The 19232-nt window shown below is 47.1% G+C and overlaps 1 protein-coding gene across 3 annotated transcripts; it reads right to left on the bottom strand.

Annotated features, from left to right (window-relative positions):
* Positions 1-4541: 4541 nt before the first annotated feature.
* IFI6 (interferon alpha inducible protein 6) lies at positions 4542-8709 on the bottom strand. 3 transcript variants are annotated; one of them, XM_081087321.1, is made up of 5 exons: positions 8627-8709; positions 6974-7065; positions 6077-6148; positions 5847-5996; positions 4542-4759 (listed from the first exon to the last, which is right to left on the bottom strand). In XM_081087321.1, the coding sequence occupies exons 2-5, from the start codon at positions 7041-7043 to the stop codon at positions 4650-4652; spliced, it is 402 nt and encodes a 133-aa protein (XP_080943447.1). In that variant the 5' UTR covers positions 7044-7065; positions 8627-8709; the 3' UTR covers positions 4542-4649. The 3 variants fall into 3 exon arrangements, with proteins under 3 accessions (XP_080943447.1, XP_080943448.1, XP_080943449.1); XM_081087322.1 differs by lacking the exon at positions 8627-8709 and adding an exon at positions 7159-7311; XM_081087323.1 differs by lacking the exon at positions 8627-8709 and having other exon boundaries at positions 6974-7308.
* Positions 8710-19232: the final 10523 nt, after the last annotated feature.

Here is a 19232-nt window from a genome sequence, read left to right as displayed (position 1 = left end):
GGCCGCTCTCGTGGGCTTCCGGAGCTCCTGCGCAGACGGGGGCAGGGTTGGACTCATTCCAGCTCGAGCATCCGTGTTAGGGCCTGACCCAGGGAGGGCTGCGCTGCGCAAGGATGGTGCAGGCTGCGGAGGAGTCCAGGGTGGGACTGCACTGTCACCTGGTGGCCACACCAGCACATAGCACCATGGAAGTGTGGGAGGCCTGCCAGGATGGGCAGTGAGCTGACTTTCAAGGGTCTTAGGGGCCAGGGAGGACCTTAAAGAGTAAAAGAAGCCCAGCCGGCGGGCGTGGCTCAGTGGTTGAGCCTCGACCTGTGAACCCAGGTGACAGTTGGATTCCTGGCGGGGGCTGCAAGCTCAATCCTCAATGTGGGTCGTGCAGGAGGCAGTTGATCAATGATTCTCTCTCGTCATTTATGTTTCTCTCTTTCCCTCTCCCTTCCTCTCTGAAATCAATGAAAATATGTTTTTTAAAAAATAATAATAGCCAAGACCGGTTTGGCTCAGTGGATAGAGCGTCGGCCTGCGGACTGAGAGGTCCCGGGTTCGATTCCAGTCGGGGGCATGTGCCTGGGTTGCGGGCATATCCCCAGTGGGGGATGTGCAGGAGGCAGCTGATCGATGTTTCTCTCTCATCGATGTTTCTGGCTCTCTATCTCTCTCCCTTCCTCTCTGTAAAAAATCAATAAAATATATTAAAAAAATAATAATAATAAAATAAATCACTAGATAAAGGGGTCTTATTGAAGAGCATGACAGCTCTAGTCCTGGCCGGTGTGGTTGGAAGGTAGGGTTTCAGGTTCGGGTCCCCTGGTGGGGCGCTTACGGAAGGCCAGGCAGCCAGTGCTCTTCTCTCTCACATGATCTCTCTCTTCTCACCCTTCTTCCTCCCTTCCCCTCTCCGGAGTTTGTCCTCGGGTGAGGATTAAAACAGAATACAAACAACAACAAAAAACAGCCCAGTGGGCGGGCTCAGTGTTTGAGCGTAGTCCCATGAACCAGGAGGGAGGTCACAGTTGGTTCCATGGTTGGTTCCGTTCATTCCAGGGTCAGGGCATATGGCCGCCTTGTGGGCTCCATCCCCAGTGGAGATGTGTAGGAGGCAGCCTATCAATGTTTCTATCTCTTTATCCTTCTCCCTTCCTCTCTCTAAAATCAATAAATACTTTAAAAAAAAAAAAAAGAGCATGTCAGCTCTAACTTGAGCACTCAAGAAAGGCATTCTAGGTCTAGATGAGAGTCCAACTCTTGCCCTCCTCTGTTTTATAGTCTAGGAGAGCGATCTCAACCTCTTTCATCTCACACAGAAAGTGATTAATAACATTCTGCGGCACACCAAAAATTATTTTTTGCTGAAATATATATTTTTTTGCTGATCTGACAAAAAATTAGGTATAATTTTGAATCAGTCACATCAGACGGCTATTGGCGTGTTGGCTGTTGTCATTTTTAAAAAAAATTTGACAATCTGAGAGATAAAAGGTCAGTACCCCTGACTAAAGAGTCAGGTTTTGCATGTCTTAAAAATTCTTGCAACACATCCATGTGCCGTGGCACACAGTTTGAAAATTGCTGGTCGAGGACATAGAGGCCCAGGGAGAAATGATGACGACAGAGGACCTCAGCATTGTTTTCCATCAAGTCAGCCACACAGATGGATCTATTTTCAGACTTGTCTCGGGGTGTGGTCCCAGAGTGCCCTGCTAGTTTCTAGTCACCCTCATTTGTGACCAAACATGGCCTTTCTCAGCACCATCGCCCACCTTAGTCCCAAAGTTGGCAACCAGATTGCTTTTGTCAGCTTCAAAAATAAAATCTACTCTCCGAGGGCTGGGATCTGACAGGGCCAGGGGGGTTCAGAAGGATGTGCTTCAGGCTCAGCAGTTTTAGAGGAGGAAGTGTCCTGGAGAATATGATATCCAACCCCACTGGTTTGCAAAAACAAGGAAGAAGCTGGGACCCAGGGAGGATAAGTAACCTGCCTGAGGCACCCCACCTGGAGCTGGGCCAAGACGCCGCTGTGTGTCTTTCTGAAGGCCATTGCCAAGGAGGAGTCTAAAAGTGCATTAGCATCTCCTGACTTGTTGCATTAGTGAATTCTGGCTGCGTTCATCCTTCTGCCTCATACTTTGTAGACAAGGTGACTGTGGGCTGTGAAGGCTGACAAGGGCCACGGGAGGTGAAAGGAGATGGGGATGAGGGGGTGGTGACAGGGAGAGAGAAGGGGGGTCACAGATGCTTTTGAGGGCTCTCAGTTTGTGCACTGTGGGCTCCAAGTAGGCAGGAACTGGGTCTCTACCACTGTAGTGTCCTCAGCATTTGGCACGGTGCCTAGCACAGACTGAGTGCCCAGTAAATGTCTGGAGAACGAAGGCAAGGAGTTACCTGCACAGGCCCAAAGAGACCCTGGAGTAGGTGGAACCTCCCCATAAAGATGGGTCATTTCAATGTCATTCAGCCTGAGAACTGCTGAGGCCTCCGATCTAAAATGTGGGGGCAGAGTTGTCCATCTTCCTTTAGCCGTGATGCTATTCAAGGGAATAAGATGCCAAGGGAATACGTGGAGGACACTTGGGAGAAAGACAGAACAGAGTCTGTGAGCCCCCGAAAATAAATCCTGACTCCAAAGTTAAATTACCTAATTCCTAGTAGGCATTCGGCTATTTCCTCTTTGCTTTATGCAAGTCCTAATCATAATAGTCACCGACATTAACAGAGCGCTCACTATGTGCCAGGCACCATGCTAGACTCTCTTTGTTCACTAGTTCATCTAATTTCATAACAAAACCCCCGTGAGGTAGGTGTTATTACCATTCAGTTTATAAAGTAGGAAGCTGAGTCAAGGAGCAGTGAAGAAACCCGCGCGAGGGCACAGGGGCAGGAACTGAACCAAGGTCTGCAGGACCCCAGAGGAACATTCCTGACTGCTATGCTCCACGGCCTCCTCTGAAACTCATCTGTGTCAGAGCAGACTGAGTAAAAGGGAAGGGGCCTGTGTTTACTTGGACCCCAGTGTTAAAGGGGGTGCAGGACCTCCTCTCCTAGGTCTGCATGTGGTGACAGTGGGTATTATCAAGGGAACCCCAAGGAAAGAACCAGAATTCCAGTCACTCCTTCCCATGAAGATTGGGGAAGGTTTAGGGACAGGTAGATGGAAGTGGAGGTTCAATTCTGCTCACATATATTGAGCACCAACTGTATGCCAGGTCTATTCCGGACACTAGGGGGAAAGGGTAACTTAGATACAGTGCCCTCCCTAAAGGGGCTGAAGGACACTGTCTCTGGGATCTCATCCCTCTAGACAAACTAGGGTGCAATTCATAGGCCTCAGCACAGTGTGATGCTTGAGACCGTACCTCCTTCTGTGGGCAGAAGTCCACTGTATCGCTCCCCCCACCTCCCATGGATGGCTCTAGCCAAGGCAGGACTCTGCTCAGGCTTGTATGGTGGCAGGTCCGGGGACTCAGCCCAGTTTCTGCTCTTGGATACAAGCCATGGAGACAGTATTTGAGGTGCAGGAGGGTGCCTGTCCCACCTATGCAACTCTTCCACAAACAGTGCTCTCCGGTGGTCTGGGGCAAGCCGGCTGAGGCAACCATCGGCCGAGGTGGCATTGGACCTGGGGACAGGAGGAAGCAGGATGGTGCTCTTCTCCACCCGTCCATACACATTCTTAACGGAAGAACTTGTGGATTAGAAATGAGGACAGCTGGCTTGGCCCTTTTGTGAATCACCAGGTATTGTGACTCCCATGTGGCTACTTCCCAGGGGTGCAGATCTCCCTGGAGCGTGGGCTGGCATTGAGGCTGGTGCCCACTCATAGACCAGGACCACAGCGTTTTTCTCTTTTTCCATTATTGATAGAACCAGCCCTACCTTGACTGACATTTGATTTCTAAGGTCTCTTGGCCCTCCCCTGCCTAGGTCCTTGCACTCTGCCCCCAAACTTCAAATCTCCCCACGGGCTTGGGTTGGCCTTCCCTTCCCACTCAGAGGCATATCCTCCAGATGTGAATTGCTCAACCTATCCCAGATTCCCTGAGGGAAGGGAGGCCTTGCTGAGCCCTCCAAAAGCTGCTGCTAACACACTTTCTTCAAAGAAAAAATCTGGCCCTCTATTCTCCACCAGAGGTAGACCACTCTGGTGCTGCTCAGAGAACAGATCTGGTTTCTACGTTTCTGCCAAATCAGAGAAGGAGCTGGAAGCTTCTCTCACTGAGACTTAACTGAGCTCTGCCTCCCTGGTCCCCGGCGACATCCAGCCTGAGCATTCACAGTGTGATGGGGCAGCAGACAGCTCTGCTGGGAAGGAGTCTCAGGGTAGGGATGTCTGAGCTCTGGCTTATGAGCTTCAGAAGGACATTCTAGGCAGAAAGGACAGCACATGCCAAGGTCCAGGGACAAAATCAGCTGGGGGTGTTTCAGGAGCTGTGGTTGGCTTTAGGGAGAAGGGAGGGTGGGGTGTGTGGATGAGGCAGACCAGACCCAGATCTTGTTGGGCTTCTCCTAGGAAGAATGACTCACAAGACAAAGTGTTTTCCGAGAGAAGTTTATTCTCTTTTTCACCTGGTCGTTGACGAGTGTCACAGAGAGAGCTATGGGCTTCACCTGGAAGAAGTAGGGTGGGGGATGGGTGTCCTGGAAGCTGCTCACTCCTCCTCCTCCTCCTCTGTCCCCTTGTTGTCTATCTGCTTGTGGACAGCATAGCCTACAGCGGCACCAACGTTGGCCATGAGGGCACTGCCACCACCCGTAGCCCCTGTAAAGCAAGTATAGCCAGGTCACGCGCAGCCCAGGCATCAGGCCTGGGAATCCAAGTCTGGAAACCAATGGTCAAGTCCAACCTCTTCATTTTCAGATGGAGAAATGGTGGCCCTGAGAGGGAAGAGGACTTCTGCAAAGTGAGTATTATTTTTACCACCTCCCAACTCACCACCTCAAATCAGAGCTGTGTTTCAGAGATGAAAAAAAGTCAAAATAACAACTCATTCTCCTCATGGCTTCCGTGATATTAACAATGCTAACAGCAGCCACCTTTGTGGAGACCTCTCTGTGGGTGCTGGAGGGCTCACAAGTAAGAGAGGACAGCCATCTCATAACACTGGACTGTTGCTAGCCCTGCCCAAGCCCCTTACTTCCCACTGCTGGGGTATGGCCTGGCCTGTGTTCCCCGCTGCCCTCCTGAGACGGGCTCTGTTCCTCTGGGCTGGTCCATTGGGCTTTGTCATCCAGAACTGAGAGAAGATGGAGGGCTCAGAAAGGCAGAGTTTGTCAGGAGTGTTTTTTTCTCTAGGATTTTGACGGGGGGTGGGGGGGAGAAAGAGAGAGAGAGAGAGAGAGAGAGAGAGAGAGAGAGAGAGAGAGAGAAGGGTGAAGGAGAGAGAGGGGGAAAGAAAGAGAGATTCATAGAGATAGACATGAATGCCAAATTTTTAGAAGGATCATCCTGAGCTCTGTATCAATCCCCTTCATGGTGTTCAAGAAACCCAAGTCAAGACCAGAACTGGTGTGAGATTGAAGTGAGCTGCTCCCCTCTGGGTGTTTGAGAATGAGCAAATTCATAAAATGTTACACTGAGGAAGACTGTCCTGGTTAGCAGATGAGGAAAACAGGCTTGCTGTGAAAGCCACCAATCAGACTGTCTGGGCTTGAATCCTGGCTCCAGTGCAAGCCAGCTGGGAGCAAATGACTGAATCAGTCGGTGCCTCAATTCACCCACTGTACGAGGGGGCTTATAAGAACACGCACTTCAGAGAGCTGAGCTGGCCTGTGGAAAGGACTCGGAATAGTAAAGAGAGACGACCTGTGGCCCTGGTGTCTGCTCCAGGGCCTGGCCCCCAACTCACCCAAACTCTGCAGCGTGGCCACCAGCCCTCCAGCGGGCACGCCGCCCCCGTTCGCTACGGCGGAACAGCTCATCAGCCAGGAGGCCACCGAGTGGGCAGCGATACCGGTGCTCGTGAAGCCCAGAGCGGGCAGCCCGAAGGCCAGGACTCCTGGAGGAAGAGGAGACAGTGAGGGAGCACCCGGGGCTGGGGTCGCCCCACCTTGTCAAGCTCCCACCTTCCAGACCCACCTGCTCCGATCGCCATGTAGGGCAGCGCGCCCCAGATTCCGGAGTCGCTGTCTTCCGAGTCTTTCCTTTTGCCTGTGGGGAGAGCGGACAAAGTGGAGTGCAGTGGGGAGCAGAGTCCCCTACTCTGTGCCTGATGCCCACAACACCCACAGAGCTGGGGACCACCATCCTCCTATTTCGGAGAGCCTCACTAAAGGGAAGAGACTTTTCTAAGGCGTCGTGCCTGGCGCATAACTGGCATTGAATAAATGTTAGAATGGAGGAATGGACCGATTAGGGATTCGAATCTGGGGCTCTGGCCACGACAAGCCTGAGCTGTCCATTGTAATAGCTCCTCTCATTCAGAGGCACGCCTGAACCTCTAAACCAGCGGTTCTCAACCTGTGGGTCGCGACCCCTTTGGGGGTCGATCGACCCTTTCAGAGGGGTCGCCTAAGACCACCGGAAAACACAGATACAGTGGGGCCTTGACTTACGAGTGTCCCGACTAACGAGTGTTTTGAGATACCAGCTGCCTCTCAGCCGATTTTTTGCATTGAGTTGATAATTGAGTTAACGAGCTCAGTCTCAGAAGGAATTAAACTCGTAAGTCAAGGCCCCATTGTATAATTACATATTGTTTTTGTGATTCATCACTATGCTTTAATTATGTTCAATTTGTAACAATGAAAATACATCCTGCATATCAGATATTTACATGACAATTCATAACAGTAGCAAAATTACAGTTATGAAGGAGCAACGAAAATAATTTTATGGTTGGGGGTCACCACCACATGAGGAACTGTATTAAAGGGTCACGGCATTAGGAAGGTTGAGAACCATTGCTCTAAACCAAGGATCCTGAAACTTTCCGCTTCTTTCTCCGGAGATCTTGCCCTGCCCCAGGATCCTTACCTGCCTCCACCGGCCCGCAGGCGTAGAGCAGCAGGTAGCACAACAAGAGCGATACCACCTTCTGCCGCATGGTGGCAGCTTTGTCGCTGGACCTGGGGATGGGGAGAGGAAAGAGATGATCCAGAGCCATTTTAAGCCAAACCCTCCAGGCTGTCATCCTTTCCGACTGGAGGAAGAGTCCATACAAAGCAGCGAAGTGCTCTGGACTGAGCCCAGGACCCCTCTCAGGTGCTGCGGGATTTTCGTTTCTTCGTGGCAACAGGAGCAGTGATGTTCCTGCCTCACCCGCTGGTCCTGAGAATCGGTGAGGGAATCCTGTTCTGGTTAGGTGCCTGGCACGTGGCGCATGCTCAATGATGTCAGCTAGTATCCTTGCCGTGGTTTCTGTTCTTGACTTTGTCCTCACTGCCTGCCTGACCTCGGGCAGGATACTAGCACCTTTTCTGGGTCTCGATTTACTTATCCTAAGATGGGTTATTAATAGAGCCTATTTTAGAGGGTGGCTGAGTTAGAAACTATTCATCACTATTCCCTAGCACTTAGAACATTATGTCACACAGAATTTTCTGGGGGGGGGGGGGAAGGTTGTGGATCAATTTATTTTTCCAATGCATTGAATAGTTATAGGCACCCAACACTGTCCTCACACCAGCTTCATTTTTCAGAAAGCAAGCACAGAGTAAGGTTAAGGAGGTTGCCCAAGGCCACACCGTAAACTATGCAATCTAGACACACACTCATGACTGTTGGAATTCAAAACCTACGTTCATTATTCCACAAAATAGGAAAATATACGTGCCCCCAAATTCACCTGTAATGCACTTTTTGTCAGTTCAATGCAATTTTCTTGAATCAAAAGCAAGTAAACATTGCCCAGCTGGTGTGGTTCAGTGGTTGAGCATCAACTCATGAACCAGGAAGTCATGATTGGATTCCTGGTCAAGGCACATGGTCGGGTTTCAGGCTCGATCCCCAGTGGGGGCTATGCAGGAGGCAGCCTATCAATGATTCTCTCGCATCACTGATGTTTCTCTCTCTCTCTCCCTCTCCCTTCCTCTCTCTGAAATCAATAAAAAACATATTTAAACAAATAATCAAACAAACTCCCCCCCCCCCCTTGTATTGAGCTAGGCGCCTACTCAGCCCTTTATGGCACAAGGTCATTTATACCCGTAACAACCACGTGTTATAGATAAGAAAACTGAAACTCAGAGAATTTAATATTCCCATGCCTGCCCAGCAGGGAGAGGCAGAATCCCAACATTACTGATGTCCAAGCCCACATTTTTAACCATTCCAGATGACTCTATCAGCCACGATGAACTCACTGTCACATTCGATCCTGCAACAAAAGGGGTTTCTGAAATCATGCAGGCAAGGTGGCTTGATTATCCTTTTGGAGCTGAGGAACTAAAGCTCAAAAAGGCGAAATGACAGAGCTAAGCCACAGATTGCTGAAAGGGCATCTGTTATGGTCAGTTTCATGCCTCTTGAAGTTTTGTACCTAAACGCCCCAACCATCCCCTCAGACCAGTCTTAGCCCAGGGCAGTAAAAGAGACTCAGCCTCCCTGAGGAATGGGCACCCTGGCTTTCTGGGCAGCCTGGCAAAAGGTGACCACTTGACACCCATGCCTCTTAGTTTCTGGGTTTACCTTGGAGGAGAGAAGAGAAGGAATCTTCCTGCCCAGAGCCTGCAGATGAGAGCAGCAGTGAGGTATAGCAGCAGCTCTTCCGGGCTGCAGGCTGGCTTTTATCATCACATTCCAATTACACCCCCCTTTCCTAATAGCCAATCCCTGTCAGAGTTTCCATTTCCTACACTCTGCAGAGTTTCCTTTTCTCCTCCGTCTCCTGCCAGTAACACCCTCTCTGCTGGCAGCAAAATGTGATTCTAGCTGGAGGCTTTGAACAGCTAAGAGTATTCAAAGGTCATGCTACAGTGCTTAGTGAAGCCCAACCACTAGTTCCTCTTGGGGCCCAGAGGCCCTTCACAATTAAATTCAGTCTATAATAATAAAAGCGTAATATGCTAATTAGACCAGATGTCCTTCTGGACAACCTTCCAGAAGCCCGGGTCCTGGGTGCAAGAGGGAAGCCAGTGCTGGCAGGGGGAAGGAAGGCCTACTCTTGAATGAATTTCGTGCATGGGGCCTCTAGGTAATAATGATGCCTACCATTTATTGAGTGCCGGCTACATGCCAGGATCTGTGCAGAGTGCTCTATGTACAGGATCTTTCCAATCCCACAATAGTTTCGTGAAGTACATATATTGTTTTTTAAACATTATTTTAAATCCTAATTGTGAGTTTATTTTATCCTATAACTAGTTCAGATTTTCACATGATTAAGGATTTGTCATGGCTACCAGAACAGGACTTGGGCTGCAGAGTCCCTGCAGACATCTCCTTCCACAGCCCCTCAAGTCTTGGTTTAATCCACATAGTTATCAGCTTTAGTTGAGAGCTCTTCGAGATGGCCATTTTCTTGGCTTGCAGCTTTGAAAGAAGCATCGTGAGAATCATTCCCCTCTGATAACCTAAGAAGGAGATTTGGAGCCAGGATGCATTTCAGGAGCACTTTAATGCTGAAAGTAATTTATTTCTTGTGGAGTTTTGACATTCCCTTCAGTCTGGCCAGATGAGTCAGAAGAAGGACTCTGTTGAGGCATTCCTGGCAGGCATTTCTTCTTCAAGGCCTCCTTTTCAAGGGGTTTTGTGTTCTTCTGCATGGCTATGGTCTTCTTTGTGGAACTAGCTACAGGTATCAGTGGTTCTTCTTTTGCTTTAGTGATTTTCCTGTAATGATAAGCCAGTGGGGTCACTGGGCTGAACCTTCTCCACCTCTACCAAGTGCCTGGGCAAGGCACTTTCCAAAGCACCTCTTCAGATAGTCAGTTTGCATCTTGTGAGAAAGTTCCAGTCCTGATTCTGCCATTTATTAGCTGTGTGGTCTTCAGCAAGTCACCAGTCTCTGTGAGCCTTGGTTTTCTCGTCTACCCTCATGTGTGTTCTCTCCTCTACAATATACTGTTTATAATCCTCATTTTGCAGAGGAGATTAAAGCTTGTGGAAATGAAGTCATTCTATACCATTGTTCTCTCAAGCTGGCTAATCTGGAATGCTGAATAATCTGGAATGGTTAAAAATGTGGGCTTCCCTGGTCTTACGGTATACCTAGCAGCAGCCAGCTTGAGAGAACAACGGTATAGAACAGGGGTTCTCAACCTGTGGGTCGCGACCCCTTTGGGGGTCGAAAGACCCTTTCACAGGGGTGGCCTAAGACCATTGGAAAACACATATATAATTACATATTGTTTTTGTGATTAATCACTATGCTTTAATTATGTCCAATTTGTAACAATGAAAATACATCCTGCATATCAGATATTTACATGACGATTCATAACAGTAGCAAAATTAGTTATGAAGTAGCAACGAAAATAATTTTATGGTTGGGGGTCACCACAACATGAGGAACTGTATTAAAGGGTCGCAGCATTAGGAAGGTTGAGCACACTGGTATAGAATGACTTCATTTCCACAAACTTTAATCTTCTCTGCCATAAAATGGGTGCTCTGGCCTTGGGCAATGGATTGAATGTTCTTTAAGCCTTTGCATGGTGATACTTGCAGGAGCACTATAGGTAAGAAATATAAGTTCTAATGAGGATGAATCATTGCCTTCTCCAATGTGGAAGAGAGCTGATACAAATGACCTGCCAGGAGCCCAGAAGGTCATGGTTCAATTCCTGGTCGGGGCACATGCCAGGGTTGTGGTCTCAATCCCCAGTAGGAGGTCTGCAGGAGGCAGTTGATCAATGATGCTCTCTCCTCACTGATATTTCTCTCTTTTTCTTTCTCTCTCTCTCTTTCTCTCTCTCTCTCGCTCTCTCTCTCTCTCTCTCCTTCTCCCTTCCTCTCTGAAATTAATAAAAATATATTTTAAAAATAAATAAGTAAGTAAATAACCTGTCATTAGGTGGCTGGCTGCTCTCCCTGACCAATGTTGCTAAACTGCTGCCTGCTGCTAGCTGGTTAGCTATTTGTTGGCAATTACTAGATCAGCCTTGGCAAGAGAGAGCCCAACTTGTTGGATCCTTGCAACCATAGCCACTCTTTATATATATATATATATATATATATATATATATATATATATATATATATATATAATTTATTGGGATGACATTGGTTAATTAAACTATTTGGTTTCAGGTGTATAATTCTATAATACATCATCTTTGTATTTTGTCTTCACCACCTCAAGTCATTTATCCCACCTTTACCCTCCTGACTCTCCCTGGCCCGCTTTCCCTCTGGTCATCACCATACTGTTGTCTGTGTGCATGACTTTTGTTTTGCTTTATCCCTGCACCTTTTTCACCCAGCCCTCCAAGTCAGCTCCCCTCTGACAGCTGTCAGTCTGTTATCTGGATCTAGGAGTCTGTTTCTGTTTTGTTAATTTATTTTGTTCATTAGATTCCACATGTAAGTGAAATCATATTGTATTTGTCTTTCTCTGACTGGCTTATTTCACTTAGCATAATACTATCCAGGTCGATCCATGCTGTTGCAAAGGGTAAGATTCCCTTCTTTTTTTACGGCCAGGTAGTATTCCAAAAAGTGTACCACAGTTTGTTTGTTTTTTATCTACTCATCTACTGATGGGCATTTGGGCTGCTTCCAAATCTTGGCTATTGTAAATAACGCTGCGGTGAACATAAGGGGACATACATTCTTTCTGATTGGTGATTCGGGTTTCTTCAGATATATTCCCAGAAGTCGAATCTCTGGGTCATAAAGCAGTTCCATTTTTTTTTTAACTTCATGGTTCAAAGTATTACAAATGTCCCCTTCTCTCCTCCCCCCCTCACCCCCCACACACACACCCCTCCAACCCCTACCCCAGGCCTTCTCTGCACTATGGCACTATCGTTTGTCCATGGGCTATGCATATGTGCTTATAAGTTCTTTGTTTCATTTCATAGCCACTGTTTTATGGGTCTTTTGCAAAACGATAGAGTGACTAAGTTTAAAGGCTGGCTGACATCCACAGGATGGAATATCTGACCATCTGGCTGAGAGGTTCCTCCTGCAGTAGATGCTCTTTGGTGAGCATAAATGTTAACACAAAAATCTGCATGCTTTGTGCCCACTCCTACAGCTCCATCCACGTGCCCCTTACCCAGACCTCATTGTCTGCAAATTCCAATCTTGCTCTTTCCATGCCCTTGACCAACTAACCAAGTTGCCACTTATCAGAAATTAATGTGTATCTGAATCTCAGTCCATATCTTCCTCTATACAAAGGGTATTCTGCCCCCTGGGAGGATTTAGCACTGTCCTTCAGGGCTGCCTCCGACTGGGGCCATAATAGAGCGGTCCATTTCCAGATGGTGCCAAAATATCTCACTGACCTATCTGTGAAATGGGTTCAACTCCTTTCCTTCTTTATCCGTTGTTTACAGGGAACCCTCCATGAGGCCATAGGTATGGGTTACAGGAGAGGGGTCAGATCAACAGATTTAAATGTAGGCGCCGTGGGAGTCTGAGCTGCCTGTTCATTTGACTTACTCATGCCTCTGGACTCTTTGAGCCCAGCCCTGAATGTACCACTTCCATCATATTGGATTGCTGCTGTGCCTGTCTGATAACATCTAGCTTAAGACATATAGTCACCTGGCATCTAGTGGTCAGATGCTCAGTCACTACTGGGCCCAGTGACACATCGGGATCTTTTTGTTCAAATGGACCATGGTGAGTATGGCCTTACTTCAGAATTCGAGGGCTCCTCACTGCAACCCTTCAGAGCTTTCAGAGGCTCCCTACAGAATGTTTATCCAGGTGGATTCTTCCAGCAACCTTGTATCTGCAGGATAACATCATCCAAAGTGTCAGCAGAGCCTGTTTTATGGTTTGAACCTGCTGTACAGCCCTTTCTGGCTCTGGGCACTACTCACAATTGGCAGCCTTCGAGGTCACCCAATAGAGGATTAGAGAAGTAGTTCTAAGTGTGTGTATTCTGCCTCCAAAATCCGAAGAGGCCCACCAAACACTGTGCCTCTTTTTAAGTGGTGAGATGTTTGAAGAGAGATAACTTGTCCTGCTGTGCTCCAAACCACTGAAGTCCTAAAAAGTTCCCAATGTGGCAGGACCAGGAATCTTCATGTAATTTATCTTCTACTCCCTGGCAAACGTGGTGCTTTTACACTTCCTATTCATGTACAAGAGTATGATGTCATTAAGGTGGTGGACCAGCATGTTGTTCTGTGGAAAGTCACAGCAGCAATCAAGGTCCCTGAAGGCTACATTTTAAGAGAGCTGGAAAGTTAACAAAGCACAGAGGGGAGAGAATGCAGGTGCTATTATCGTGCCACTGTGAAGTAAAAGCAAACTGCCTTTCATTGTCCCTTCTCATGGACATTAAGAAGAAAGCATTTGTGGCCCTGGCCGGTGTACACGGGAAAGTTGTGGGTTCGATTCTGGTCAGGGCACATACCTAGGTTGCAGGTTCCATCCCGTTTGGAGTGTATACCATCACACTGAGGATTAAGTTTCAACATATAAATTTTGGAGGACATATAAACATTCAGTCCATTGTGATTATATAAGAGGAAAATAAACTTCTGTCTTGGTAAAGCCACGGAATAATTGTTCGTTCTCTTTGCTACAGCAGCCTAGCCTTACCCTAGGTGGCAAACCCCGTGGTGATCTCCATGCCCAACATAGTCCAGGAGCAGCAGAGAGGAGCAGTAACTCCTGGGGTTGAGGGTGGCACAGGGAGCAGTGGCACATTTTCTCCAATGGCCTTGAGCAGAGCACATGTTGATGGCAGATATGAAGAGGCCTTGTGATCTAGATGAGAAGGACACAGCAAACCACATGGACAGATGACTTGACACCAGATGGGAAAGAGGATGTCACTATGGACAAAGACTAGATATTCCATGACCCCTCCCCAAAGACTAGACATAGTCATAGAAATTCAATTCAGTTATGTGTCAAATATACCTCAAAAAGGCTGTGGAATTATTTTTTAAAAGTAATTAAATTCAAGTATTTAAAGTTTTATTTTTGAGTTTGTGGACCAGTAATTCAGAGATCATTTTTATCAACTCCCCCCTCTCCCACCCTGGACTTACACCATCCTCTGTAACATGAAGATTTTCTGAATAGGAGGCATGCGATGACATTTCGGGAGAGCTGACCCAATTGAGCTGTGTCCCCTCTCTGGATTTCCATGATACCCTGAGCACAGCACAGTTTATTCATCCTTTTTTGTTAGTTTGTGAATCCTCACCCAAGGATATTTTTCCACTGGTTTCTAGAGAGAGTGGAAGGGAAAGGAAGAGACAGAGAAACATCGATGAGAGAGAAACACATCAATTGGTTGCCTCCTGCATATACCCCGACCAGGGCCAGGGAACCTGCAACCAAGGTGCGTGCCCTTGCCCAGAATCAAACCTGGACCCTTCAGCCAAACTGGTTGGACCCCACTGAGCGAACCCGGCTAGGGCTAGTCATCCATTATTCTGTTAATAGTTATTTCCCTTTGCTCCTTCTTTTGCTACTGTGAATAATACTGCTGGCCTGCCCGACATGGCTCAGTGGTTGAGCGTCGACCTATGAACCAGGTGGTCAGGGTTCGATTTCCGGTCAGGGCACATGACCAGTAAGGGAGCATGCAGGAAGCAGCCAATCAATGATTCTCTCTCATCATTGATGTTTTTCTCTCTCCCTCTCCCTTCTCTCTGAAATCAATAAAAATATTTTAAAAATAATAATACTGCTGGAAATATTCTCTTCTATGGCTCCCTCAGGGGCATACCCAACTGCTATTGCCAGAGAGATGTGGGAAGACTACATAAGAGAAGAAGGGACATGTTTTGACAGGGCAAATATTCAGCAAACACAGGTGTGTGTTCCACTCAGTTCAGGAAACATCAGTCACTGTCCTCACTTTAGTCTCCCAACCAATAGCTAATGACACTGTTGACTAAGTCTCCTGCTCTTCTCTTGGCCTCTAGGAAAACACTCTTCCCTCTCTGCACTCTCTTGCTCATAGCTCCTCTGCAAGCATCTCCAGAGAAGGAGACATCCAACTGCTGGATGAACTTTCCCTTGAATCAGGAAGGGGCACTGCTCTCCTTCTTCTATGGACTTCTAAGGTAATATCATCCAATCCCAGGGCATTCAATAGCACATATATACTGATAATTTCCCCAAAACTCTATCTTCATCTTAGATCTCTCTTCTAAGCATAAACAGAGTCCCGCTGTCCACATAATGTCTCTTCCTAGATATCCATAAGCATCTAGAACTTAATATGTCAAAAATAAGCTCTTGGTGCCCAGCCGCTGTGGTTGTTGGTTCTATTCTCGATCAGGACACATGCCTGGGTTGTGGGCTTGATCCACAGTAGGGGGCGTGCAGGAGGCAACTGACCCATGATGTTTCTCTCTCTTTGGTGTTTCTCTCTCTCTCTCCCTTCCTCTCTAACATATTTTTTAAAAAAACACAAAAATCTCTTGGTGCCTTGGCCACACACCAAAGGGTTGAGGGTTCAATTCCCAGTCAAGGGCACGTAAGTGGGTTTCAAGTTCACCAGGTCAGTTAGGGCACATGGGGGAGGCAACTAATCGATGTGTCCTTCTCATATTGATCTCTCTTTCACTCTCCCCTCCTTCCTTTTTGCTCTCTCTAAAAATCAATGGGAAAAAATAGAGTGAGGATTAACAAAAATAAATAAATTCTTGGTTTTGTCTCTGAAACCTGTCCTAGTCTTTCCTTTTGCTGGAAATACCACCATCCACATAGGTGGGCACATTGACCATTATTTCTTCCTTTCCCTTATCACTTCCTAAATCTAATCCATCCCTAAGTCCTCTTGGATCCATCTCTAAAACATCTTTGTATCGTGCCAGCACAGCCAAGGGTTCAGTGAGCCTGAGGAAGGTGGTGAATGATTAAAGAAAAGACAGACAAAGAGACTATAGCTGGGGCTGGGTGGACCTCTTGTGCCTGGCTGAGGCCACAGAGAAGGATCCAGCCGGCAAACCAAGGCTTTATTTTATTTTATTTTTATTTTTTACCCCATTTGCCCCCCCTCCACCCAACCCCTGCCCTATCCCGGACCTTCCCCATGCTTTTTTTTTTTTTTCACCAAAAATTTTGGTTGCCTCCCCCCCAAAAAAAATTGGAAGAGAGAGAGAGAACCAAGGCTTTATTTTATAGTCAGAGAAAAACAAGGTAATGGTCAACATAGTTACAATGTTCTTGTGAGTTTCACTTGTTTTGGCAGCACTTGCTGCACCTCCGACAGCCCATTAGCTACCCCGGAAGGAACTAGGAGGCAGCCATAAGGTCAAGCTTAATTATGCTAAGAGGGCTCTGCCCTCCAAGCTGGGACTTGTTTGTGGCTCTGCCACAGGTCAATCCGAAGCTTAACTCTAGAGCCGCTCCCTACATATCTTGAATCTGTTCACCTCTCTCCACTGCAACCTTTTTTTTTTTTTAAATATATTTTATTGATTTTTTACAGAGAGGAAGGGAGAGGGATAGAAAGCTAGAAACATCGACGAGAAAGAAACACTGATCAGCTGCCTCCTGCACATCTCCCACTGGGGATGTGCCCGCAACCAAGGTACACGCCCTTGACCGGAATCGAACCCGGGACCCTTCAGTCCGCAGGCCAACGCTCTATCCACTGAGCCAAACCGGTCAGAGCTCCACTGCAACCTTTTAATCATCTCACCTGGACAGCTGCAGTAGCTTCCTCAGTGGTCTGTGCACTTATGCCAGCCCACTATAGTCTGTTCTCCTCATAGAAGCCAGACAAATCTTTTTTTATATATAACAAAGGTGGAAATTTATTGAAGAACAAATACAGACTCCCACGTGGGGAGGGGGAAAGAGTCCCCCAGACAAATCTTTTAAAACTACAAATCTGTCACTTATCTGCTTAAAAACGTTGGCTTCTTTCCCATTATACTTCATACATTGTACTTTGGAAGGAAAAAAACTCTACATCCATATCAGGTTCTACAGGCTCCGTACATCTGGCCCCTGCCAACCTCTCCACTCATCCTCTGTCCCCTAGCTATACTGGCCTCTCCTCCTTTTCTTGAACATGCCAAGCTCTGTTATAACTCAAGGTCTTTACCTTTCGCTCTATTTAGAACATTCTTGGCTAAGTCATATGGCTAAGTCCTTCTGGACCTTCAGGTTTGGGTACCTCCTCAGAAAAATTTTCCCTGACCTTCTCTACCTAAGTGATTTCCCCTACCCCGTTCCAACATTGTCCTCTGTCCCTGTGGCATGTCTTTCCATTCATAGTCCTTACTATTTGGCTGTCTCTGACACTAGGCTGTTGGCTTCACAAGGGCAAGGATCACATCTGTTTCACACACCAGTGTATCCTTAGTGCCTAAGCTTGAGTCTAGCACAAAGTAAACACTCAATATAGTTTTGTTGAAAGAATGGATTAATTAGCAAATTAATTCATCATCAACACTCAGAGCCTAAAGAAGGTGGAGGGGCGGAACTTGTGAGAGGATACAGAGGTTGATGTTCCAGATATGGTCCTTCTATTCCATGATGCCATAACCTGATTTATGAAAAATAAGTAAGTAATGCACTGGAGATCAGAACTGGAACAGAGAGAGGCCGATACCCCAGTGTAGGGTATGTATGTAATTAGAAAGAAGGCTGTGTTTACATGATCCAGGGCACCAGCATCTCCCTAAAAGAAAGTTTCTTCTTGTATTAATGAATGTTTATCTAAAAACCAAGTTCCATGTACTGTTTCTTGTTTGTTTTTAACGTGTTCATAGTTATAGAGCTTCTAAGTCAGTGGTTCTCAACCTTGGCTGCACATTAGAATCACCTGGGAATCTTTTTTTAAAATCCTGATTTCTGGGCCTCATCCTCTGGAAATTCTGTTTCTTTGTTATGGGGTGGGGCCACAACATTAGTAACGAAACAATTTCCGGAGGATGAGGCCCAGAAATCAGGATTTTAAAAAGATTCCCAGGTGATTCTAATGTGCAGCCAAGGTTGAGAACCACTGTTCTAAGTGCTAGAGCTAGGATTCAAAGCTAGGTGGTCTGGCTCCTGAACCTATAACCTTTTTCTTTTCCACTAATTTGAACTGAAATTCAAATAACATAAAGTTAACCATTTTGAAGTAAACAATTCAGTGGCACCTAGTACATCCACAATGTTGTATAACTACCACCTCTATCTAGTTCCAAAACATTTCCATCACTCCAAAGTAGAACCCCTTAACCATTAAGCAGTTTACCCATCACCCTCCATGTACTGTTTTTGATCCTCATAGACCCAGTTGTACAATTGTGGAAAGTGAGGCTCTGAGTTTAGTGATAGGTCCAAAGTCACACAGCTAGTAAGTGTGGAGTAGTGATTTTGAACCTTAATTTTCTGACTCCAGAGCATCAACCGTTGATTAATACACATCTTTGGGCAAACTCACAAGAAGGGGGCTGGACTTGGGTTTTAAAGAGAGTGAATTTTGTTGGGGCAGGAATCTAGAAGTCGTTAAGTGCACACTCAATTGTAAGAAATTGAGCTGGCCTTAGCTGGTTTGGCTCAGTGGATAGTGTCGGCCTGCGAACTGAAGGGTCCCAGGTTTGATTCTAGTCAAGGGCACATGCCTGGGTTGCAGGCTCAATCCCCAGTAGGGGGCGTGCAGAAGGCAGCCAATCGATTCTCTCTCATCATTGATGTTTCTCTCTCTCCCTTCTTCTCTAAAATCAATAAAAATATACTTTAAAAAAGAAAGAAAGAAATGAGTTGAGGTAAACTAGTACTGCACAGGCCACCAGCAAAGCAAACAGTAATGTAAGCCCAAAAGCAACTCTAGGGCGGGGACATGGAAGGTCAGCCTTACAAGCTTGGCAAAAGCCTCAAGAACAATAGTTGGCTAATTCCCGGGCAGCCCCTAAAAGGGCCAAGCTGGGCGCTGAAGAGCAGCAGAGTCGCCAGGAGGGTGTGGCTTGCCTTCCGCAGCCTGCCAGGCCCAGCCACGAAACCCCAGGTGCCGAGAGAAGCTGGGTGCAACTGGAGAGCACAGGGTAGGAGGCAGCCGCAGGCCAGTGCACCCACTCTGAGGGGTCCTCCAGGGCGAGAGGACCCCAAGGAAGGCCTCGCCTTGTATTTGTCTTCCCCCTCCCGGAGGGGCTGTCACCACCCTGCATCCCTCTTCCTCCACATAGGGGTGTCCTCTCTGGGATTTCCCCCT

Source organism: Myotis nattereri (genome assembly GCF_964212035.1).
Source record: "Myotis nattereri genome assembly, chromosome: 3".
NCBI classification, from domain to species: Eukaryota; Metazoa; Chordata; class Mammalia; order Chiroptera; family Vespertilionidae; genus Myotis; species Myotis nattereri.
The sequence above is the reverse complement of the archived record's forward strand: the minus strand, read 5'-3'. Positions and strand labels throughout refer to the sequence as shown.